Source organism: Rhinatrema bivittatum, chromosome 8, assembly GCF_901001135.1.
Source record: "Rhinatrema bivittatum chromosome 8, aRhiBiv1.1, whole genome shotgun sequence".
In the NCBI taxonomy this organism is placed as follows: Eukaryota; Metazoa; Chordata; class Amphibia; order Gymnophiona; family Rhinatrematidae; genus Rhinatrema; species Rhinatrema bivittatum.
Genome location: NC_042622.1, coordinates 174,959,303 through 174,985,885, shown reverse-complemented (window position 1 = coordinate 174,985,885; position 26,583 = coordinate 174,959,303). Strand labels below are relative to the sequence as shown.

The window sequence follows — 26,583 nt, the reverse complement described above, 5'->3', positions numbered from 1 at the left end:
GCTACTGAAAAAAATGGTCTCATCCCTCAAACATCAAAGCTGTGCGCAGTGGCAAAGAAAAGTAATCCTACATTCAGCATTCATTTACTGAAATGAAGGAAGAAAAATCTATTTTCTATCCCTAAAAATTCCTAGTTGACACAGAGCCAATTTCAGGGCTGAAGCTCGGAGCCGTCAAGCGCAACGGGAGTGGGAATCTTATTTTATTTAGACGATTCTTTCCAAACAGACGTCACAAACAGAGCACGTTCTTCCTCTGATCAGGATTCAACTGGCCCAGGTTCCTGCTGTTCCAATCACTTTCTTCGGCAGCAAGTAACAATTACTACTGCAGTTAGATAAAGGCAGAAATTACAGTTCTTTTCACTGATTGCCTATGCAATGCATTTAAAATTACAGTGCTTACACCTGGGTATAACAGGGCTCTCTTTCCATGGTGAGATACCCATAGTAGGGACTGTACAATGCAATAAGGGAGAAAAACGTAACTAGCAAACTGATGCTCGATTTACTCAAGCCCATAGGAAGCTGCATTCATGGCTGCTTCCCATGGACACCAAAAGCTTGAAGAGGAGGTATGTATGGGTGGACAAATGGGTGTCCTATGTTACACGCTGTGCAGTCAAGGCTGTTGAAAGAAGTACAACTTAATCAGAGGATGCAATCGGCACTGTTAGTCACCATTTCCATTCCACCTGAAGAGCCACAATTTTGGCATTTGCAGACGATGCAGCAGGTCTGGTAAATTTTTCACTAACTCTTATTGCTGCACTTTGGTAAATTTCAGGATTTCCAGCTCGAAATCCTTAGTTAGGTTATGCTAACTGCCATCATAAGGAGTGAGACTGCACTTTTAGGCCTGGCTAGAAACAGCTGAAGGCAGAGGTACTGAAAATGATATAACTACCACATGCTAGAAAATATATATTTATATAATCTTTAGTAGCCAAACTTAACCACATGTAGAGATGTTTGCTCCAAAAAGCTAACTGTAATTTTGTAGGAAAAAATGTAAGCTTATGCATAGGTCTTAGTTATGCAAATTAAGTGTAAGTTCTTTGAATTCCATGAATATTGATATAATGTCAAATATTCATGTAGCGAATGCTGTACTGACCCTTTATTTGTCCAGTATTTATCATCGGTGTCTTAAGATCATTTATAAGTCGTGAATTGCTGATGCGCCACTCAGAGCTCTCATTTTGGGTTGCTGTTGGTGACCTGTTTATCTGTGCGCGCACGATCAGATAATAAAATAAGGAAGTAAGCTAACTGCATTGGTTCTTTAGGATTACAAATTTTTCTTTAAAGCTTTTAAATTGGAAGAGACAGAAGTGTATAAAGGCCAGGCCAAGAGGCCTCCCGTGTAAGTCCCATCTATGGGATTTTCCACAGCACTCAGTTGGGAACCCCTCTCCATAGATATTTATTCTCAGCTGGTAAGCTCTTTCACTTATTCCTTGCTTCTATATTGGCTCCAGGTAAATTACTGTGAAGACAAATGAATGCAGGCACAATAACCACTGCTCTAGTCAAGTGTTAAACTTAAAGCAGGAATATTTATCCTACAAAGCTGAAATGCTGAGGCTGGCCTGAGGTCTCAAGAGAAGTGTCATTTATTTATTTTTATTTATTTTTAATTTTTATATACCGGAATTCCTGTATGCAATACAAATCAATCCGGTTTACATGTAACAAAAAGGTTGCCCTGGTCTGGGAGGTTAGACCGGGGTTTTTTACATAGAACATTGAACAATAACAATCAACCAATGAACATTAACATTAACATTATCATGTGCTGCTGCGCAGGTTTGGTGTCTGCTCGTCAAGCCAGCCAGGTCTGGGGATACAGTCCTGGGAGGGAGTCCCAGCCATTGTGCAACCACCAGTATTTACTGGCTGGTTACGTAAGTGCCATGCTGGTTGTGGCATGAATTCAAGAACGAACAGGATAAACATGGAGGAGCGGGTAGGGATCGTAAAGCGGAATTGGCTGGTGTGGATGAGCAGACTACATAGGCCATATGGTCTTTTTCTGCCGTCACGTTTCTGTGCCATACTGGGTCAGACTAATAGTTTATCGAACCCAATATCATGTCTGACAGTGGCTCATCCACATCACTTGGAAGTACCCAGAAGATCCCTTCCCTGTTGCTCATTCTCAGAAATAGGAAGTGGGGATCCCCACGATTGCCTACCTAATAAGTGTTTTGGGTCTGTCCTCCAGAAACTTGTCCAAACCATTTTTTTTTTAAACTCAACTATGCTATTAACTTTGACCACATGCTCTTGCAACAAAATTACACAGCTTAAGTGAGCACTGACTGAAAAAACACTTTCCGAAATTTGTTTTAAATCTGCTTAACATCTGGTTAAAAGTACACTTGTATTCAAAATGTCTGCAACTAGAACGTTACTACTAAAAGGTGTGGAAACAGGAAAAAAACCCAGAAATATATGCTCTACCTAGAACAGGGGAAACAGCTACAATGGAAAAACCTCACTGCTTCTCTTCACCATCATTATTATTATTATTATTATTATTTTTTAATAAGAACAGTACTGAAACCCTCCTCATCTCCCTATCTGACCATATCCTGAGGGCCCTGGACAATCTTATTTACTAGCCCTCTTGGACATTTCCTCTGCATTCGACACTGTCAACCACAATATCTTGATTGAGTGCCTTCGAGAAATTGGAATATCCAGTGTTGCACTTTGCTGGATTCAATCATACCGCAACAACAGACAATACCGAGTAAAAAGTGGACACTGTGAATCTAAACTTATCAACTTATTACAAGGGGTTCCCCAAGGCTCCTCACTTTCCTCCACCCTCTTCAACATTTACCTCCTTCTCCTTTGCAAGCTCCTATCCAACCTTGGCCTTCTGCACTACATATATGCGGATGATGTACAGGTTCTCATACCTATTACCAATTCTCTTCCAGAGGCACTGAAAACATGGGATGTGGCTCTCACAACCATCAACTCCCTACTCGCTGATAACTTCCTCGCTCTCAACACAGCCAAGACAGAGCTCCTAAACATCTCACCCACACCCAACTGCCCCAGCCACTCTCTGACCCCCTCCTACCCCACAGCCTCATTCACCCCTCACGTTCGCAGCCTTGGCGTTATTCTTGATAGCCACCACAATCTTACAAAATTCATCAATTCCACCCTTAAAGATGGTTTCTTTAAGCTCCACACCCAAAAAAAACCTGAAACCTCTACTTCACTTCTCCGATTTCCGTACTGTCCTCCAAGCCACTATCCTCTCCAAGCTTGATTATTGTAATGCCATACTCCTTGGCCTCCCTAAATACGCCCTACGACCACTGCAGATACTCCAAAACTCGGCAGCATGTATCCTCACTGATGACCACCAAGGGGATCACATCACCCCAGTCCTCAAACACCTACACTGGTTGCCTATCAACGCACGAATCATATACAAATCCCTAACCATCATGCACAAAACCATCCACAACCTAGACATGCCCTGGTTCAAAGAACATCTATGATTCCATGCCTCTAACAGACCTGTCAGAGCACAACGCTGTGCCACACTACATACTCCCTCTCCCAAAAGTGCAAAGCTTAAGTCTACCAAAGAACGTGCACTCTCTTTAGCTGGCCCCTCCCTATGGAACAAGATGCCCCCCTAACCTTTGCCTCAAGCCTTGCCCAAAAAGGTTTAAACAAAATGTAAAGACTTGGCTCTTCACACACACACATACACCTAATCCTCCGTAGCTCCCTTCGCCTCCTCTCTTCCCCCTGTAAATTTCTTGTAAATTGCTTGTAATTACCTGTAAATATTTCCCCCTCTGTTACCCTCCCCGTTACCTTGTTTAATGTTGATCCCGTTACCTTGTTTAATGTTGACACCTTTATATAAGGGTGTCTTGTTTATATACTATATTAATTGTTCCCTGTGAAGCTTCTTGCTATTTTTAGTTATCTGTAAACCGAGATGATGTTCCCAACGTATCTCGGTATATAAAATGCTTAAAATAAATAAATATAATAGTATGACTGCCCTCTAAATACAAGGAACAGCTAGGGAAAGAAGGGATGTGAACTTCAGATGGTAAATGTTTCCCCTGTATAAGTCCCCTTTCCTGAGTATGGCATAGCACCTGCATTCTCCAGGATTTATTTTAACTATCTTCCCAGGAAACTCAAAACATTGTACAAAAATATCAACTAAAACAGTAAACAGAACAGCATGAAAAGCATAAAAAGAATCAATAAAATGTTAAATCATGGCCAATCATATAATAAACCCGTCAAAATCCCAATACTTGAGTGACAGAGGTTATCAGATAGCAGTCTTGCCCTCTAACTATATTAGGAGACAGACATGCTGGTTTTACGACTGTCACATGATCTCCAGTTAATAGACCTGTCTGTCATCCATGAGATCTGTTTTATTATGTTTTGTTTCACAGTGTAATTACCTTTTTTTATTCTCATTCAAAATTATGTCTGGTTCTCTGATTTCCTAAATTCATAAAATATTTTCAAGATCAGAGTACATGATATATTCTTGTACATCTATTAGAATAATAAACACTGCAGTCTTGATCTATATTTATTCAATTTCTATTCTGCTTTTTCCAGCACTTCAAAGAGAATTACATTCAAATACTATAGCTATTGCCCTATCCCCAGAGGGTTTACGGTCAGTACCGTGTGCATTCTGTATGTGGTTTAAAACCGAAAATAAAGTTAAAAAAAAAAAATGCAGTCGTGATTTGAGAGAAAAGTGATCTGCCCTTCTCAGTTAGAGGATGGTTACTACAATAGCTTGGCCAGATGGAAGAGTCGAACAAGGCAGCTTATAGACACACTGCCCAAGTTAAAGCCAGTTCTTGTTGCATTAATGGACACTTGGGCCAAGGCAGGATTGGTGCAACCTGCATGGAGGAGCAAGCAGAGCTGGATTAAGCGGAAGCCCAGCTGGAGCTTCTCCTATATCAGCCCTCGTTCCCCTCCAGTTAAGCCTTTGGGTGCTGGGGTCAGTAGGTTTTAGGTGGAGGCCTCTGCTGATGGAAGAGGTGGTCGTCGTAAAGTAACTGGGTCAAAGCAGACGGAGGTCAGATGAATCCAATGTCCGAGCAATGGTCAGGAGCTGGGGGCAGTCAGGCGTATCCAGTGGCAAGCAGTGAGCGGCAGGCGGCAGGCAGCAGTCAAGCATATCCAAGATCAAGAAGAGATCAAAACAGGTATCCATCCAAAAGGGAAGAAGGGACAGATACAGAGTAGGTTGGGCAAGGAGAAGCACAGGCAGGCAAGGAGAACTGAAGACAAGATTGATACTGAAAAAAAAAAAAAAAAAAAAAAAAGACACTGGAGCAAAACTAATGCAGGAGTAGGAGGAATCAGTTGTTGAGGCGATGGGTTCATTCGCTCCTGTACCTTTTATAAGGAATGACTAGTGACATCTTCCCGCACCGTGGGGCCCCTTCCCGCCAACTGGCCATTTAAATTACGGAGGTCGGGTGGGCTCACGCCCGCACCTAGGGAGAGATGTGTCAAACTGGGGCCGGCAATGTCGGGCCATGTGAGGAGCTGGCAGCAGCCTGCCATGGAGTTCAGGCAGCACGTTGGAAGCAGGTAGGACGAGCCCAACCGTCTGCGGGAGTAGCCCATGGGCCACTAAGCATAACAGTTCTGATTGAGATGGAAGTCCAAAAGGAAGGAAGATGTTGGGCCAAAACAAACATGGTAATATAGCAGACGATGACAGATCTATCCAGGCTGCCCAGTTATTCCCGACCAGATTGCCAAGGATTATTCCAGCTGCCAATCAGTGCATGAATCCCTGAAGGATATCACTCCTTATCCAAGACCATTTTGTTGTCTTTGTCCAGTGTATTTCTTTCTTTCCCCCCTCCATCCTTCCAGGTAGCTAAGCATGCAAGATTCCCTCTTTAATTCAGCACCCCTCCCATATCCAACCACAGGTCTCACAATAATACAAGTAGCCATCATCACTAGTGCAACTCTTACACAAACATCCAGCCTCTCAGGTCCCTGTGGCCTTTCTGGATGACATCCCGGCACCAGATATACTGCACTAACCTGGTCGCCTGAGGTGTGCATGTCCTGCCAGACAGACCTGACTAGACGAACACCTGTATTTTTACTAGAAATGTATTCATTACAGAACTTGCATCCTGCCACATAGACCCAGCTGCTATGATTCTATTAACACAGTATGATCTAAATATCTACCATTAATAGGGAACCTTCAGATCCCCTGCATAGCCTGCCAGACAGACCCAGCTATGTAAGCCTCCGCATTTCCACTATGGCTTCACTATTACTTAACTTGCAGCCTGCCAGACAGACTCATCTGCTAATTAATTCTATCACAACCTTATAGACCAGCTATGTGAGCACTTGTGTTTCATTTAGGCCTTCTAGTTATTACTGTACTTAGAAATTTAAAAAAAAAAGTTGCCATGCTGAGTTTCTGAATGCACCTTCCTCTGTCTTTGTTGACCTAAGATTATCCATAGGTTCCAACAATGCAACTCCACCCGCCTCTCTACTGAACAGTGATGTAAATCAAGGTCAATATTCCCTGTTGCAATAAGATTCAAGAGCCACAAGAAATCAAAGAATATGATATCATGATGCCAGGTGGGAGGGCAAGAAATTAAGCTTTTTATTTCTGGACTTCTCTACTATCTATCAGGTCTCCTGTTGGACTGAAAACCTTCATTCGTTTAAGCCACATTTAAAGAGACACACATTAAGTAGCTATCTGAGATTTCCTTTTATTTTCTGTGACTTACGGGCCAGTTTCAAGGGCATGACCATGTAGGAAACAAAATTAAGGGTAGAGCTCTAGCCACTGGCACCTGGGTAAATAAGATACAATGGTTTTACTTGCAAAGAAGACTACATGATCACCTGAGAAGGGCCAGGGAACCTGGACACATCCAAGTGATAGTACTACTCCTATTACTTAACATTTCTATAGCGCTACTCCCCCACCCACAACCCCCAGTGCACTCTGTCCCTTCCTCCCCCCCAAGTTCACTCCATTCTGTTGCTCCCTCCCCTTGCAATCCCTAGTTCACTCCCTCCCTCCCCCTTCCCTATCCGCATCCTCAGTTTACTCTGTCCTGTGCCCACATCAATCTAGCCCTCTTTCCTTCATGATCCCCGGTAAGTTCAGTCCTTCACACCCACACCAACTGCGATCGCCGAGTCACTTCCTTTGCCCCCATCCGGAGCCCCTCACTCACCCGTTCCTTAAGGTAACAGGAGGAAACAGGCAACCTTGCAGCGCCTTCCCTGCCGGGATCCAGCATCGCACTTTGATCCACTCTAGCAGAGTCTATAATACATTGACATGAACTTTGTGGTCTATCTACTATAACATTCGCTTCTTCTATTACAGGTCTGTTATCGACCACAGGAGTTAAACTCTCTTTATTTAAAAAAAAAAAAAAAAAAAAGGGTACAAAATATTGACCAAAATACAAAATGGGAATCAGTCTAAACAGATGTTCTACATAGTGGGGCTGTAACAGTTCATAAGAATCCCCTGGCTTCTTCTTCAGAAACAAGACTATAAAAAACATAATTCATATGAAAAGTCGGGGTGAACAGAACATGGCAGTGCTATAGTCACACAATGACAATTCTGAATAGCCTACCTAGCTGCAAAGTCGGCAGGTATTTTCGAGTTTCAGGTATTGCAGCTAATTTTGAAAGGAGGTCCATATTCAGCGTCATTTGTCTTGCTAAGTTCGTACTTAGCTGGACATACGGCAGGATTTAAAAATCCTGCATGCTGACCAGCCCCAGATAGACAAATAACTTCATCCGATTAAGCTATCTGGCTAGCTTGCGAATCTTCCAGGGCAGAGCCAAATCAGCATTTATGCACTAACATAGCTGGATAAGTTCAGGTCTGCCAAAGAAAAGCCCTAAAGATAGCCACAAACTTATCTAGCCGACCTCAAGATAGCTGGGTATTTTCAGTGATGCGGGCTCATCGCTGAATATCCCAGCAAAGTTAGCCAGATAAGTGGTTTGGAAAACACTGCTGCCGGTCAATGGCTGGAAAAAGATGCCCCATGTACACTATTTGCCTAATAGGCCCTCTCCCAATACATGTGCTGTGAAAGCTGGGCAGAGGGCAGCAATTCTCAGCCAGGCCAAACTACCCAGCTAAACGGCTTTGAAATTTATCTTGCCCATGAATATCTGTGTAAGTTCATAAAATGTTCACTTGTAATATTTGCATAATTTTTGATAAATCAGAAATGTTTTTCAAGAAATTCAAAACAGTTTGGTGCTAGACTATTTTACACAAATCACACAAGTATTAACATCGTAAGGCAGCAGATGACAGTTGAAAAGGAACAAGTGGCCCCATGCAGTCCGCACTGTAAGGATCTATCCCAGCTGCAGGATATGGTGCCCTGTATTTATTTACTTCCTCACTGGTTAAATAAGCATTAGGATGCCATACTTAATCCAACACTCTGGCCCACCCCTACCCATGTCTTACCTCTAAACTTTGTAATAATCTAAACAGCTAGCTGTTGCCCAACACACCCAGCCTCCTAGATCCTGTTACTTTTTGCTGGACAGCACCCAGCCTCCACTTATCTGCTGGCACTGACCCCACTGGTTTATGCAGAACTGAAATCTGCTGGTAGCAACTCAGCCACCCCATGACTTGCAGCATCACTAGGTTGTGCTTCCTTTCTCTGTTCTTTGTTTTATCCTCATCACCTCTGCCCCCCCTGCCTATGCCCTCCTAGAAGGAACGAAGGGTGAATTGTTTGCACACTTCCAACCCTGTTCCTACGACTGTCGTAAAATATGACAGACAAGAACCATTAGACCCATGCAAGTCTACCCCCCGCCCCTACCTTGCTCCAAGAGGAATGGCAGAGACCCCGTCCAGCACCTGCTCTCACCTCCACCTCATGTTTTCTTGAATTCTGTAACCATTTTTGTCTCCATAACCTCCCACTGGAAGCCATTCCTTAGATCCATCCTTTCCAGGAAGACATTTTCTGATGTTGCGCTGGAATCTACTCTCAGCTCCTCGTACTGTGACTTCTTGTTTTACAAAATGTTTTCTTCTGAAAAAATGATGGGTTTCTTGTGCCCGATTTATACCTCTCAGATATTCACCAAGGAAAAGATCAATAAACCGACCCTTGATCAGTAAAATCTTAAGAGAAGAGAATGCAAGTGCAATAATATTTAGTCTCCATTAAAAAATGACTGCGCATTTACGACAAAACAGCAGAAAGCTCCCCTTTTTTGCTTGTATATTTGGAAAACAGTATGAAAGGAGACTGCAGAGAATAAACCTGATCTTACTTGTGCGGCTTCTGCATGTTCCAGCATCTCTTCAAACTCCTCATACTCTTCATCGTCGGGTTCGGCACCAGAAAGCCTGGCTGCCCTGGCCATAAAGTACGGCGGAAGCTCTCCAATAGCAGTGCCAGCTCCCTGCAGAGAATGAGAGCACAAAGAAAGAGAGAAAGAGGACTTTGGTTTTACCATTCGTTCTCCTCCATTCTGAAAATGTAAACATGGTCATCCCCCCTTTTCACAGTTAGCAAAAGGCACATTCCATTCACGTGCTGTGGGTTTTGCCCTGTCCCCAGAGGGCTCACAGACTTAAGTTTGTACTCGAGGCAATGGAGGGTAACAAGGTCACAAGGAGCAGCAGCGGGGATTTGAACCCAGGCCTTCCCTGGTTCTCTTCCTGCTGTTCTAACCACTAGGCCACGCCTCCACTCCAAAATTCCTCCAATACCCTCCTTTCAGTTTTGAATCAAAACTTGTTCCCCAAGACGCTCCATTCGTCCATGCTCGTATTCTCGTTGGCCTAGGAACTAAATACTCCTTACTTCAGCAGTCATAGAAACACAGAACATGAGACCACATAATCATCTCTTCTGCCTGATTTGCTTCCTGCTGCAATGCCATGGATCCCAGCAGATCTCTGGTTTTCCCTTCACTTCTTCCCAACTAAGTCCATTATCCATCTGGAAAAATCACCATTGTAGTAAACGTGATATTTGCTGCATTGCACACTCCCAAATCTGTAAATGCCTGGGTGAGTTAACGGCCCCAAAGTAAAACCTTTCCTGCCAGGGCTTAAACTGCCAGGAAATGGATCTTTATCTACCAGGGCTACTGGAATAACATTTGAGAATGTCATCAGAGCTGCAATGACAGATAAGCTAAAGTAAATAAGAGCCACCCATAACATAACTGAAAATTACTTGGACAAGTACGCAGAGTTAACCACATTAATCTCTAACCAATGTTCATTAATTTGATCAGGTCCCCTGTAAGAACTCATGATGACAGAATGTGATCAATAATAGATAAACAATTTCCAACCAAAACAGAAGCTATTAAATTCAACTATTAGAAATAATCTCAGGATGGTTCAGTGGTAGCGCTGTGCAGGGCTCAGCTTCCAGGCCAGAACTCTGCTCCTTGGACTAGCTTGGCCAAGGGATAATGTGGAGGCAGCATTCACAGATTGTGAGGAGGAGGGAGACTCAGCTATTACTCAATGACAACAGAGTAGCCAGACCTACTGTCCACGTTAGCCAGGCTGTGCAGGGAGCCATGGTTTGTGGCCCCTGGCTGAAGACTGTCGCTACAACGGCTGGGGATCCAACCCACCTCTCCCCTGGGAAACTGTGATGGAAGGCTCACGTGGTCCTTTGCTCAACGTCTGGGTTTACAGCTGCATCTGAATCAGAGAACCAGGAGGAAACTGCCAGACCAAAATTTAAAAGAAATGCTCTTTTCAGATTGCTAGTGTCACTTGTTAAAATATAACCTCTTCTGTCTTCACTACCGAAGCCTTGTGTCTAGCTACAACCTTCACAATCTCCATCCAGCATCTTTACTGAAGCTATTAATTCTGGTTTCAGACCATTATGGTGTAGCATCTCTCTCAGCACAGTAGTTCATAAGAGGCCATTTGGATAGATGCGTCATAATATGAACCGTGGGTTCTTCAAATTCTGTACCCTGGAGCGCAGGAGCCAAAGGAACTCAGGTCAATTCCATTTCAAAGCAGAACACATTCGTTTTCTCTGAACACCAAATCGGTAAACCCTCAGCTACTTGTGGGTATTGCACCTTGAATAAAACCCAAATACTGGGCAGATGGATAAACAGAGGCTGAGGAAGCAGGAACTGGGATTAAATTCAAATGGATTAACAAGAAGCAATCAGGCACAATAGGCAGACACTCCCTAGGAAAGCACTCTGCTTTCACCACATACTGTACAGACGTCACAGCTTGGAGCCAGACACACACTGTGCCTAAACCAGTGACTGCTACCCAGCAGACACCTATTAAAATATGAGAGAGAGCAAGAGATCCACACATTAGGGATATCTAGTGCAGTAACTGAAAAGCAAACCAACAACGCTGATCGTTTGTTTTGGGCATTACACAAATACAGACAACTTCATATACTTGCTAAGTTTTTCCTGCTCCTCAGAAAGCACATGTGCATGCAATGCCTCTGTGCATTAAAACTCAGTGATTACATTCTATATCTGTGCATAGTAACGCAGACAGTACAGCATGACTGGAGGTGCCTCGCTACCCACCCCAGGGCGGGAGTTCAGGCGGCACATAATGGAATGTGTTATTACACTTGTAAAGTTGATACTTTTTAAAATTAGCCGCTTAAAAATAAAATAATAAAAAAAAAAAAAAAAAGATTGCAATGCTAAACCATCATTTTGAAGAAGAGATGACAGGGTCCTCCTGCCCATTTTGTTATACTTTACTCATACTGATAACTAAAGATAAATACAATATACCATATTTGTTTACCTAACAAAGGCAATTTGGGGTGTTGGAATTATATTCTCTTGCTAATCTAAAGTGTCACATTGTAACTGATTCAACAACCACCATGGAGAGGGGGGGGGGAGAAAAAAAAAATATCAGACAGGACAGCAGTGATTGCGCAGCTAATGCATAAGTGTTATATAAATAGATCTGAGACATAAGCTCTTTACCATCTTGCAAACCTCTTTCGAATTTATTACAAACACAGGATGGGGTTGGTTTTCAAAGCCATTTGTGCGCACAGTTTTATATACGTAAGTGGATGTTCTAAAATCAGCCGAGGCTTTCAACGCGCATAAGAATGTGCTGTTTACACGAGCTGCAAAGAGGCGTCCCTGGGTGGAGCTGCAACCTTCACAAAAGTGCGCGCGGACGTTAACTTGCTCGAGTTATGTCCTCCGAAAAGGAAGTATAATTCTGAGTGCATACCGGGCCCATTGCTCCAGCATTTCCAAAAGAAATTACGCCCTAAGGGCACTCTAAAAATGCTGGCTGACGTCTGCATGACTTTAGCCCTCCCTGAGGACAAGGAAAGCCTTTTCTCTGGGTAGAAGGTCTAAATGAAAATGCAACCCCCCCCATGCGGGTTACCACAAGGTGCATGATGTTAGCCTGGTTAAGGGGAGACACTCCCAGGGGATGCATCTGGGATTAGGAAAGAGCGCGCACACACACACACTGCATTTTCTCTCTTTTGTAATTAATATTTTATTCAAGTAACTGATACAACTTCGGCGTGTTATACGACATTCCTAAAGAACCAGTCCATAAAGTTTTCAGGAACTTAAAACATACCTAGCAACATTAACATAGAACACACCAAATTCACCAGCTCCACCCGCCATGGTCCGAGGCTTACGATGTCAATGTTTCTTTCTGCGATCCCCTCGGTCCTGAGGGGGAGTAGAAGGTGTCAAAGGCTGAGATGTCATCGATGCCGAACGGTCACCGGCCGGTGGTTGATACTGGCGCAAAGTTGATGTGCCGGTTCAGATGACGTCGATGCAATGGACGGAGTTGGGGTTTGAGCACGGAAGAGAAGTTCCATCTTCTCCATTCTGGCCTTGCAACCTTTTGGTGTCATTAAGAACATAAGAACATAAGAAAATGCCATACTGGGTCAGACCAAGGGTCCATCAAGCCCAGCATCCTGTTTCCAACAGTGGCCAATCCAGGCCATAAGAACCTGGCAAGTACCCAAAAACTAAGTCTATTCCATGTAACCATTGCTAATGGCAGTGGCTATTCTCTAAGTGAACTTAATAGCAGGTAATGGACTTCTCCTCCAAGAACTTATCCAATCCTTTTTTAAACACAGCTATACTAACTGCACGAACCACATTCTCTGGCAACAAATTCCAGAGTTTAATCGTGCGTTGAGTAAAAAAGAACTTTCTCTGATTAGTTTTAAATGTGCCCCATGCTAACTTCATGGAGTGTCCCCTAGTCCTTCTACTATCCGAAAGAGTAAATAACCGATTCACATCTACCCGTTCTAGACCTCTCATGATTTTAAACACCTCTATCATATCCCCCCTCAGTCGTCTCTTCTCCAAGGTACATTTGGTGCAGGTTAGGACATCGTGCTCTCGTCCAAGACACATTACACAGACTTTATGAGGGTCTGTGATAGACATGGTGAGAGTACAGTCCGGGCACCGACGGAACCCCGACACCATGGCCATAGAAAAAATTGAGCCGCGGTATGGTCGACGGCTAGTAGGCCGCGAGGGCCAAACTAGACGGCAATCGATGGAAATGGGAAAAATTTTACCGGAGTACCGCGGCTTGAAAAAAGTTAGAGGAGGGACCCCTGTGGTGCAAATACACTTTTAGTAATTCCGTGAGGAAAATTGCTGTCAGGAATCTCTGCAGAGCTCCTTTACTGCGAGGCTACTGCTGCACGGAAAAAAGAAGACTGAAGGGGGGGGCCCCTGCTGGCTGCAGGGTTTGTGCCATGCTGGGCATGCTCAGTAGGGGCCAGTCAAAGTAGTGGAAACTTGACAGAAGTTTTCCGTGATTGGGCTCCATCCTGTGATGTCACCCATATGTGAGGACTACCATCCTGCTTGTCCTGTGAGAAAGAGAGTGTAACATCACTAATCTAGGAACTAAAACCGATACATAACAGTTATCCCCGGAACGCAGCCACTCAGGACAACAGAACCATAAAAAAGCAGCCAAGGGCAAGAAGGTGTATTAATCCATCTTTACCAGAGAAAAGGAAATTATCAGGTAAGTAGAAATTTCTCAGCATTCAGTCAGGTTAATCCACAACCAGTTGATAAACCTAAGCTACTACCAAACAGGGCAGGAGGCTGCCCACAGTCCAAGCAACATCGCATGCATAGAGGCTGTGTCCTCCCGGGCCTGCACAGGCCCGGGAGGACACAGGTGGTAAAACCTGGAAGAAATGTGTGAGGAGGAGCACGCCACAGTTTGGTAAATCTCGACGGTAGACTCCAGTCAAAGCTCCATCCATGATACTGTCTGAGCTCTGGTGGAATGAGCCCTAACCTGTTTAGGCAACGGCTATTCAGCATCCACATATGCGGCCGTGATAACCTCCTTATCGTAACGGGCTAATGTTGCCCGCTACACAGATTCATCCTGTTTACCTCCACCATGGAGAACAAATAGGCAGTCAACCTTTCGAGGTTTTAATAACCTCAGATGCCTCTGGACTTCCAAGGTCCACAACAGACTATATTCATCCACATCTCCCTCTTTGTCCACCACTGGCAGGGAAACTGATCGATTCAAATGAAAATCCTAGGTCCCTTTCGGCATAAAAGGACAGTACCTGAATGTAATCTGTTTTCAAGTGCTGAAAAAAGTGCAAAAAGCAGAGTATAAAAAATCTAAATAAATAAAGAACAGTCTGAGATGGACTGCCCCCAGAGACATCCTCAGGAATGGTTTCCGGCAAAAAGAGCTCAGACCCAACACATGGAACAATTCACCACTCGAAACACTGCTTCAAGACTTTAAACCTCAAGGAGAGGCTACACCGAACCCGAAAAGTGGAATTTGCCAAAATTCTCAAGCCAGATTAAAGCTCCATGAGGGAACCTGCAACTGCAAGGGATGAAGCCGCCTCACCCTCTACAAAACTGGGCCACATCTGGATGGGCTGACAAGAGTCCACCATTCACCTGACCCTTGAAAACAGGCAAGAGCTATCACCTGCACCTTCAAGAATTTAATGGCCTCACCCTTAAGGGACCCATCCTGAGAGAATTCCAAAATGAGTGAGATCTTACCCGATTGAGAGAACACACCTTTTTCCTCACACCAAGCCTCAGTACTTTCCAAACCCGAATGTAATCTAAAGAGGGGAAGACCTTTTGTGCTTGAAATAAAGTGGAACACACAGCAGTAAGTTTCCACACTTCAGCAACCAAGCACTTTCGAAGACCACACCAAAGACAAAATCGAGAGGACTTACACGACGAACAGGTCCCTGTGGACCGGTAACCGAAACAGAGAGTCCGCCAGGAGCCTCCACAAAGCTGCATACCACAGCCTCCTGGGTCAATCTGGACCACCAGAAGCACCAGTCCCATGTGTCCTTTGATCTTCCAATCATTCTGCCCAACATGGGCAGGGGAAGAGACATACCAAAGTTTGTCTTCCAGCCACTTCTGCTCGAGATGTCAAAGGACTTCAGATATTCCCTTCGACTGAAGAGGGGGAGGAAACTTCGCATTGAGCGATGTTGCCAACAAGTCTATAAACGGGGGACCCCAGCAGCCCTTGATGAGCTGGAACGCTTCATCCAACTAAGAGATTTTTCAGTAGACTGTTTGCTGAAAAACTGGCTATTACATTGTCTTTCCCGCAATATGGGAGGCATAACTTTCCTGAAGCAGATCATCTAAGGAAGGACATTTCCCTATAAACACAGGACTGACTGATACTCATGATTGATGCGAGCCTCCAGGGTTGGGAGGCTCACTATCGATTTGATGGTGCAGGGGTGCTGGATTGCAGAGAAGTCTCTCTGGAGCATCAATCATCTGGAAGCATGTGCGTACAGTTGGCATGCTTGCAGTTAGTTGACGGCTGGCAGAGTCAAGTGCTCAGAGTAATGTCACAGTATCTGACGACAGTGGCTTACATCAATAGCTAGGAAGGCACCAATAGCTAGTAAGTGTCGCAGGAAATAGTCCAGCTGTTGGAATGGGCAGAAGTACATCTTCAGGAAAGCCCCATTGGTACAACATTGTACGGAGAAGGGTCATGGTTTTGAGGACCTGAGATGTAGAGTATTGGAAGTGGTTAAAGAAGATCAGTGGGGAGGCAATGTTGATCTTAAGTTGTTACAGAAGGAACAAAAATGGATATTTAAATTGGGTACGGTTCAGCCGGAGGGACTTAATAGAGAAGTGGATTGGTCAGTGTTTTCCTGAAAGCAGATTGGAGGAGAATCTGGGAGTCTGATTGGTTTAAAAGCATTAGTGTGTGGAGGGGGAGGGATTGAGCGTGAGGTGCCATCTTTGAATTAGTGCCGGTGAGAGGAGCCGGGTGCGGCCGAATACTGAAAGTAAGTTGCATTGTTTGAGCCATTAAATTTAAAAAATGTTTGGATATTTACTGATATGAGTGAGAATAACTGTGTTGCACATATAGGAGAAATCCCCTGAAGAAGGCAGGTGTTACTGCCGAAACATTGCCGATGTCGGGAGGCACGGGAGTGTGTATATAGCAATGGCACTGTGAAACAGCGAGCCTACTGAGTAGCGGAGAAAATGGCAAAAAGATAAGGACTTAGTAGTGCTATTGAATATAATGGATTTGATGCGATAAATATATTGAAAAATTGGGCGAAAGAAATCAGGAGCACTTAGGTGTTGGGTACCAGTTCAGACAAATATTGAGAAATTGGTTTTAAAGAGTGGGTCACGTGATGGGTTTAAAAAAAAAACAAAACGAAAAAAATCTTCATTTGTTGGGAAAGAGTAAATGAGGTGACTGTGTGTGCGATATACACGATACTGGTTGCAGCCCTATGTGGGCAAGAGCCAGGTGACTGTGAGTGCACATTTATTCTGATACAATTTCCCAAAAATTAATTTTTTGAGATAATACCGGTTTAAGATAATTCCTCCCTGTTTGGGATATGTTGTGATTGATAGATTTATATGAGGAGGATTGGAAGCCTTATATAGTTAATTTTGTGTGAGTTCATGCCTATATTTAAGACAGGACACCCCATAAGCGCATACTTCTTTTATGATGAGCTTAGGTGCTAGGATCTGAGGAACACGAACTACAGACGCCCAAAATTTGGACATTCAATCTGTGTAGTCCAGATGGCCGCCCAACTTGGACGTGCAGGCATGAACCAACTTCAGTCACTGTTTCACGACAGACTTGCACAGAACGAGGTGCACGAACACCGCCACGGCCTACCCTGTGGCAACTCAGAAAGGCCTGACAGCGGGGCCTAGCCAAAAGGCTGCTCAACCTGCTAAAACTGCTGCAACTCCAAGCCCCTTATAGAGGTGAGAACGAACATCTGATCGACATGCCGAGGCTCAGAGACCAGACCAGAAGAGAGGGAGAGGAATCCTTTTCACTTATGTATGTAGGTATTTTTATTTTTTACATCCCCTTACTTGAGCTCAGCCCATCCTGGCCGAGTACAGAGTTGGTCTCTGGGTGCAAGGGGAAGAGGGCTAATGCCCAAAATTGCCACGCTCTGCTTCCTGTTCCTGCTAGCCTCTCAGCTGATTCTCCCCTGGCAGCTAAGTCCATGCCGGAAATTTGGCTACTAGACAGAGGCACTCAGCTGAGTGAGGGACCATAAGGTATCATCTCAGGAGAAACGGTGCGTGATCGATCTCCTTTCCCCACCCCCCCCCCCTTTTTTTTTTTTAAAAACAAAAAACAAGCAATCCCCAGTAGGGAAATGCATGTTCACCATCTGCTGGAGATGGAGAATACTGGCAGGTTGGTTTATATACCATGACGGCAGCTTTGCTCCAACTCCATGTAGAGGTGCATAACCCACTGGCTGTGGATTAATGTCTGAATGCTGATAAACTAGTCTTTTCTTCATAGGCAGCAGTCCATCAATAGGCATGTTAAACAAAAGCAAAATCGGGATCTTTAGGGATCTTCTCCTCCAACATATCATCCAGAAATTTACAGAATATTGTCCAAAATTGTTGTATAACTGGACATGACCACCAGCTATGGAAAAAAAAAAATCACTTGTAGACCCATAGCTCCTTCAGCAAAGATTACTAAAGTTAGAAGAAATTTTCTGAAGTCTCTGTGGGGTCATATACCATCTATATAGTAGTTTATAATTATTCTCAACCATTGCTGAAGAGATGGAACTGCCTCCCACCGATATAAAACAACTCCCATAATTCTTCATCCCAATTTACAGCTAAATCCAACTTCCAGGCTTTCGTAGATTCTGGTTTGGCCTCAGGAGCTTGATTCAATTTGGAGTATTATTTTGAAATAACTCCTGTTATATCTGCCTTCGCACAGTAATGCTCAAAGAATGGATTTCCCCCTCAATCAATTTGACTTAAGAGTGAGCCAACTGAGTGTATGTATAATAATCAGTTTTAGATGTAGCATACTTTTCTATCAGATCTTCACTAAAGAGTGTGGAGGGTAGAGAATGAAAGTACAGGGTAATGCAGATGAGAATGAATTTACTCAATCCTACATTTAAGAAGTAATATCTCAAAGAGATAGTAACTCAATAATATACTTGGACTTGACCAACATTACTCAAATAATGATTTTATTTATGAAATTGTAACCGAACTTTATTGGCACCTGTTAGAATATACGATAGACTAAGGTAAGTAAATGTAGGTTATGTGCCTATTTGTAAACCAGCGATGGTATAGAAAAGTTTTTAAATAAATAAAATAAATCTTGGAATTTCACTCTTTTGATCTTCCCACACTTTTCCAGCTTTCACAATCCTTTATTTTCCCATACCCGAAAGATTCCATACTCCTGTCCCTCAGGGAGAGCAAAACACAACCTAATTGGTGTACAAGAAAAAAACAAAACCTAACACTGCATTTCCACAATGTATGTGTACTATTTCTCAGACAAAATTAATTCTGCAAAAAAAAAAAAAAAAAAGAGGTGCAGAGTCCATGGGCCAGTTGTACCTGAGGGCAATTTTCTAAGTGGAAGTATGTGTGGACTTTCCCTTTGAAACTTTGCACAAAGGCTGAGAGTGCAAATTATGCATGGAATCTGCATTTGGGCAAGCTGTTTTGAAAAACTACCTTATTGGAAAAATCATTAAAATTCTAACACATTTTGTATTCATTCTTAAACCTATGGAACTCCTACAAACAAATTTCTTCTAGTAAGTCGTGTATACATTTCAGAAGTTTTTGACCAAACACACAAAATTCAGCTCTTCATATTTAATGCAGTTTGGGTTTTTTGCATATGGCCAAGGTAATTTTGAAAGCCAGGTCTCGTGGGTAAAATGCTTTTTTTACCCACCTAAATCAGCTGTTTGAAAGCTGCCTATGCATGATGTGGGTAAGAGTACAGATAGGGACCCTTTCACCTGCATCGGCAGGAGGCCTGCGAGAGCGTGATCAGATCAGGAGAGGGATATTGCATACAGACCGCATTTTCCAATCTGTGTGTGTTCATTTTCCTTTTTGCATGAACAAAATGCAGGAGAAAATTCTGCAGGTACTTTGGACTTGCAGCAATAATCAAAGCAAAAGCTACGCATACAATTTTGCTTTTATTATTAGTGCAAACTTGAAAAGTATAAATAAAATATGTAAAAAGTATCTACTGTATTGGCTTCAATGTGGGCAGTGATTATTTTCCCCAGTACATGTAAAAAAAAAAAAAAAAAAAAAAAGTTAAATTAACCCTGCGCAGGCAAGAATTTCTTTGGAATGTTACTCAAGATTAGCTGTATCTTACCCACATACAGGCCTCCAGTCGGACTTTTGAGATGATGGTCCATAAAGAAATGCTTCCTTCCACCCCTTCTTCATCTGGACAAATGATGGCATCCGGGTATGGAGGTTGGGGGAAATTTACAGAGTTACACTCATAAGCAGCAAGCGTCACGGAGGCTATGTGCGGACCCTGCAGGACATGACACAGGCGCATGTTATTACTGGATAAGTGATTACACAGTCAGAACACACGGCCTACAGAATTCAGCAAAATCACAATGGAACAATACTTTTTATTTTATATTCTTATATTTGGCACTTCAAAAGTGTACATCAAAGTGAATCACATTCGGATACTATAGGTATTTCCCTACCCCCACAGGGCTTACAATCTAATTTTGTACCAGAGGGAGTGGAGGGTAAAGTGACTTGCCCAAGGTCACAAGGAGCGACAGCGGGATTTGAGCCCTGAGTCCATGGAGGAGTAGCCCAGTGCACGGCAAGCTGCAGACCTGCCTACGGAGATTGTACTGTTATATGCCAGCAGACTGGAGTCAGGTTTTATACAGTGGAGGACATTTAGCAAGATCACGTTAGGTGGCCTCAGCTGGTCAACCTCACAAACAAACCAGAAAGCTCAAGCGAGAGGCGTGATCCACAAAAGAGGGCTGTGAGGAGATTCACAAAGAGAAAGAGGAAAGATGTAAAGGAGATTCCATTCAGTAAGCCTGCACTGTGCTTGCTAAAGGGATGGAGAACTTTTCCATGAAATCACTGGTCATCCCCGGTGGAGTGCAAGAGAGAAAGATGACAAATGCAGGCTTGGATAAGGAGTCGTTTTGTTTTAGGTGATTTATACATGCTTTTTGTTGTACACCTTCTTGGACAGTTCTTGTTAGAATTGGGGGAAGCGGTCAACAAAGCCCTCACATATCCAGTCGTCAGCAGTTTCTGCAGCTTCAAATGCACCAGATTCCTGTACTGGCATGTGAGCTAACTCTGAGGCAGAGGATGTAAAAAAATAATCATCATCATCTCTCAACACCTGAAAGGCCAGAATCCAATTCAAAATCAGGCAGAAAGAGCTGCATGGAAAAATGAGTCCTTGATTGTTTTCTGAAGAATTCCCCTCCGATTAGGGAAGATGTTGCTACACTCTTTAGAGTGCAGGAGATTTACAGTTATAGATTCTACATTCTGTGAAACTGAATTTAAACGAGTTATGATAAAAACCACACAACTAAACTCTGTTAGCAGATGACAGCAAATAAGGATCAATGGCCCCAACCAGCCTGCCCACTTGTCTCTCTCTCTGGATAGATGAGCATTTCCATTCCTAATCTTAATCTACATCAGCTCTTTTCTTTCCGTGTCTTTTACCCAATCCCCACGACTGTGCGCTCTTTATCTACCCCAAGAAAATGTAAATTCTGTTACACTGCTGGCCTTCACCGTCTCCCTTCTAAGCCTTTTCTTCTTCCAAGTCCCATACTTCATCCAGCACCCAGGCAACCCACCATGTCTTGTCACCAAGCTTTGCAATAATCCAAACTAAATGCAGTTATAATAACTCAGTATGGTACCATGTCAGATCTGCACTATAACCACAACTGTCACGGTAACAGACAACACACAAGAAAATGTCTGCCAACTCCTTAAATAAAATGTATTACTTGTGGCCAATCCTTTGAGGTTCAGGACATAAAACGAGGCAGCGTGGTACAGCAGACCCATATTTTGGTCTGCTGTCCACTGGGGATAGCAGGACCTGGGGGCTCCAGAGGCAAAAAGCATTCAGAAGTGATAAGGAGGGGTGAAAAAGAGAAAAACGATAAATAAATAAATGTATATTAGCAGCAACATAGATTGATATTCTGCTGATCCAAGAAATGCCAAATATCACAATCACACACAATAAAAATTTTTTAAAAGACCAGAGGATCAGACTGATGAAGCGTCAGCTAATATTTCCAACCATTGTGTTCTCTTGCCAATTTTAATCAATACATTTCTTCCAAATAAATTACTTTTAGGTAAGGCGTAGCTGTATAAGTTCAGGGGTGCCCCCTTTCTAGTGTAATGTTAGCATACCCTCTGCCAACAATCACCCTTGGAACAGAGGAGCCGCCTAGTGGTTAGAGCAGTGGGGCTGAGAAACAGGCTTCATATCCTGCTTTTACCACTGCTGCTCCTTGTGACCTTGGGCAAGTCTCTTCAGCCCCCAGTGCCTCAGATATAGTTTAGGTTTTAAATCCTGCAGGGCAGCGATCTACCAACTCTACTTGAACATGTAATTCACTGTGAGAGCAAATGTGGGAAACAGGTGAGTAATCAGTCTAAAACTGCGAAGTACACAGACGTGCTGGAAGCTAATCCCAGACACTACCCTCCAGCCCTTGAGCTAGTGAGAACTCCTGAGCTGCACAGCCGTGCCGTCTGAGGTGAGGGGATACGGTATATAAATGACAGAGAAAAAACAATAAGCATATCTAGCTATACTTAAGATGTTTTTAGATGTAATTTAAAGAGGAGCCATTCTACAAGTTAGATATTTCAGTCAATATAAGCTTTTGAGAAAAGAAAAGAAAAAAAAAAAAGGATTTCCTTATGTTCCATGCTAAAAATGTTCTTATTTACACTCTCCAGGGTTCAGCTCTGTTTCTCCTTCACCTCAGATCAAGGACAAGGTATGTTATGTCTACGAGCATATCCATTCTCAGATTTGTGCAGCCGTTCACCCTACTGGACTACAGCCTGGTCAAGTTTGAAGGATCTGAATAGGCACGACGACACCCACTGCCTGGGCCTGCTGAGCAAGTCACAGGACTCTGAGCAACCTCCTACACCACGCTGCAAGATACTGCTGCAAACCAACAGGCTTGCAAAAAATAATTCTTTTTGAGGGAACAGAAATACCTTGGTGATCCAATCACACATTAAGCCAGCACAATAAATTCAAAATCACTTTGGAAAATTAGTTTGGTTACCCCCTTGAAAGCAGAGCATCAATGGAACAAACACAGCAAGCATTTTCCCTGGGTTTAGTTTCTGCTATTAATTACAGGGTGGGCATATTTTTCTTCTTCCCTTATGGGAGACTTCTGGTGATGATTCCCTTGCATTTCTTTCTTCTGTGACTCATGGTCTACAAGATCAGTGGGGCTGGAAGGCCGCCGTAAAAAGATAGCCAGAGTTATCTCTACAATATTAGGAAAGAATCTGTGGTCTAAAAGATTAAAGGATTTGAGAGCCTCCAGGAGGGTTTTGATTTGGGCTCTTTTTGCTAATATTTAGATGGTCTGTCTTTGATGAAAAAAGACGATGACACGATGCATGCGGTACTAAATTGTTGCAGAGAACAAAAAAATGCTCTGCTTAAGCACAGTCAAGGTTGTTTCCAGACTGCTCATTTCTGAACTGCATTACCGAGCCAATGATACTAATTTCAGCTGGATGTGTTTACTAGTCATATCTGACACTTTTTGGTACATTTAGTACAATGTTTTAGAAATGATTAACAAATCCTTGAGAGGAATGGCAACAACGGCAGAAAGCATGATGTTTCAACATCAATCCGCAATAGTATCTGAGCTCTTGAGACAATGCATCGAACAATAAGAAAAAAAAAAAAAGGCTGGTAAAAAGGATAATACACAGAGTTTGGTTTCATACAATTTGGTGATGTAATAGGTAAAGCAATGGTTCTTCATGCTATAGACGGTGGGATCAGCATAAAGTAATCCAGTACTAATACATTTTCCTTTGCTATTAGTTTTTGTCGATAAAAAAAAAAAAAAACAGTACTATGTCAGCATGAGAGAGGACCAGATGGATCAAGGGAAGCAGCACAAGATTGCAGAGGCTTTCAGCCATGGGTCAGCAAGTCAAATCTGGGACAAGCTGGTAGTGACCAATAGCATTACCATCTAAGAGTCAACAAGTGGCTCATGTGGCAACACACAATTTGGTAATGACAGGCTCTTTTTGGCAATATTAAAGGAGGCCAAATACTGCATAAGCAAAAACTTTAATTACTCTATCACCCCCAGAGGCAATAGACACTGGAAATAGCTTGAACTGTGTTTCTTCTGTGCCTCTTCGTGGATAAACGGAGGACTTTGGTAGGGATGCTACAGAGGTACAGTCACAGCCCCTGAGGGAGTGGAAAGGCAGCCCCAGTCATCATACAATAGTGAATGGACTTGAGGCCTATGACTGCAGGGTTCCAGAAGGAGCCCTGGGTGTGTGGCCCCCTAGCCAAGGACTAACACCTCAATTACTGGGTTAAGTAAGTTGGGAGGAAGATATAAAATAGAGAAAAACAAACAACTCATGAAGGGTATGGCCAAGGTCACCATAAAATGCATCACAAAAAGTTACTATGGGAATTTTTAAAAAAAGGCTCATTTTCAGCTGAAAAACATGCAACAGAAAAAAATGATGAAAAAAATACATGCACAGTAAAGTTATAGAACATTTTATATGCAATCCTATAATGATGGTCAGAAAAAAAAAATCACTTATAGCATATAATCTTAGAGAAAGTGGAAAGTCTGGTCATTAGATGTTATCGTCTTAGAAGGATGTCTACGATATTGTCCTTTTGGAAAAAGAAAGCTAAACTAAGAATGGCAGAGTCCACAAATAAGAAAAGCTAGCTCATTTCCGTTTTGTAAGTGATTCTCCAGCAAGCTGGTTCAGGAGGTGGCCCGAGTCAACAACTTAGCAGAATAATCTGAACAATTAGGAACCTATGAGGAATTTTAATGGACTGGTTTCATAGGTCTACAAAATCTTTAAAAAACTGTCATAATTGTTGTGTACAGCACGAGTTCTTCTTCCATCTACTAGAGATACCAGTTGACCAAAGAATGCTATAATTCCTCAACTAATCATCCCACATCTTCAGAAAGGTATGGAAATGTGAAGTATCATATAAAGAATGGAACTCTCATAACTGGATAAGGGTCCAAGCTATGCCTATCAGTATAACTTATCTAGAGCTTCTATTTTAGTTATTTATAACTTGTAAATGTTGGTGTTTTTTTTCAGCTAATTAGGGGTTCTTTTGAGGATAAAAAAAATAATCTGTGTTCTTCTGTTTTCACAGCACAGGTACTATTGCTGGATACCTCTTCCACTTGAATCAAATACATATATTCCCACAACCCAAACATACTGCCCTATCAAAATATTCACATTCCTCCAAGTAAGCAGCATATGGACCCCATCTAAAAAGGTCTTCCCCCACTTAACTCCAGCCCTACCACTCTTGCCACCAGCTGGTCATCAACTCGGTCCCAGATCCTTGCTCCTTCTGCCATCTTACCACCAGCTCCGATGCTCACCACTGGACCAGCTGCACAGTGGAGCCGGTGGAAGGAGGATGGGAGTCATGCAGCAGAGAAGTCATCAGCACAGAACAGGCAGAAAAAACTGAGGAGAGGAGATGTGTGCAAGTATTAGGGACGGTGAAGATTTTCCGGTGTTTATTCAATAAACACTTTATCTATTAGTGGTAGGGCTTGTATTGGGCCTCCAAGCAAGCACTGGGGTACCCTGCATAGAGTGGTAACTATGACCCTCAATAGCAGTGGTACAACACCTCGAGCTCACATGAAGATTAAGGTAACCTGTGTGGAGGGAACATGAATAAAATGAGCATGGGGAGGCTGTAAATGTATTACTAAGTTGGGTGGTTGTGGGGGATTGTTACAAAGCTTAGTAATAAGATTTAGACAGGAGCCTGACATTGGTTTATGCATTGCTCTTGTAAGATGGCCTTGCTAGCAGAGACAGTGGAAAGCATCACTATGGCAGTATCCTGAACATGCTTAGAACTGGCGTAGAGGGCAGTGATATGAAAAGCTGTGAGATGGGTTAGAAGACATGGAGGAGAGGGTGTTCGGATTGGGCTGCATATGGATAATTTATTTGCACCTCTACCTCAAGTGTACAAATCTCAACTGGGCACATTAGATGGGTCATTTTGGTCTTTTGTCTGCCATCATTCATTAAAAAGTGTTTTAAAATGAATGTTTATTGGTAAAAACCTCAGACACAGAACAGGTATAACATGAAGCAGATGGGTAAGACCCTGTACCGTACTGGAAACTTGTAGACTGCACAGTTCTTGGTCTAAAGCCTCACTCATTTGGGAATCCTTTTAAAGACGTTACAAAACTGGAGCTCAACAGCAGTAAACAAATTCACATACTAACTGTTCATTATATCACCAGCCTTTCCAGTTAAAGTCCTTATGGTCCTTAGGACAAACAGCCAATTATCCCAGCTGTACCACAGGCAAAAACATGACAGAGAAAAGTACAAATAATTACTGAAAATCATTCAACCAAGGGCAAATGATGGAAACAAAAACATGTCTTGAAACACATTTCAGAAAACAGCTGCAAAGCTTCATCAAACCACCTGAAGATTAACAATGACCATGTCGGCATGCTCTAGGACCAAACTGCATTCCATGTTATAATGGGAATACAAAGTTAAAAATAATGGGACCCACAAAACCACATTTTTACTGTAATAAGAAATAAAATACAAGTGTGTTTGTTTACAATGATGATGAAGTGACCAGCTCTCAGAGTCTGTGTTAATCATTTAAGATTGTGCCTCTTTATTCTACATCATCTAGCAGCTGTCCAAAATAAAGTCAACCTGACATCATACCATGGTTTGGCAGACGGGATGTAGTTCTTTTTCCCACATCTGCTTTTGCTTGAGCTCATATGAACAAAAATCTACACGCCTATGCATATTTTC

General features: G+C 42.9%; 1 protein-coding gene across 2 annotated transcripts in view; it reads right to left on the bottom strand.

The window, feature by feature from the left end:
• VMP1 (vacuole membrane protein 1) overlaps positions 1-26,583 on the bottom strand; it is a 188,373-nt gene that overhangs the window by 90,048 nt on the left and 71,742 nt on the right. For both annotated transcript variants that reach the window (XM_029611543.1, XM_029611542.1), the window contains 2 exons: positions 19,826-19,993; positions 9,370-9,501 (listed from right to left, as the gene is read on the bottom strand). In XM_029611543.1, coding sequence (XP_029467403.1) covers positions 9,370-9,501; positions 19,826-19,993 — 300 coding nt within the window. The remainder of the gene's footprint in view (positions 1-9,369; positions 9,502-19,825; positions 19,994-26,583) is intronic.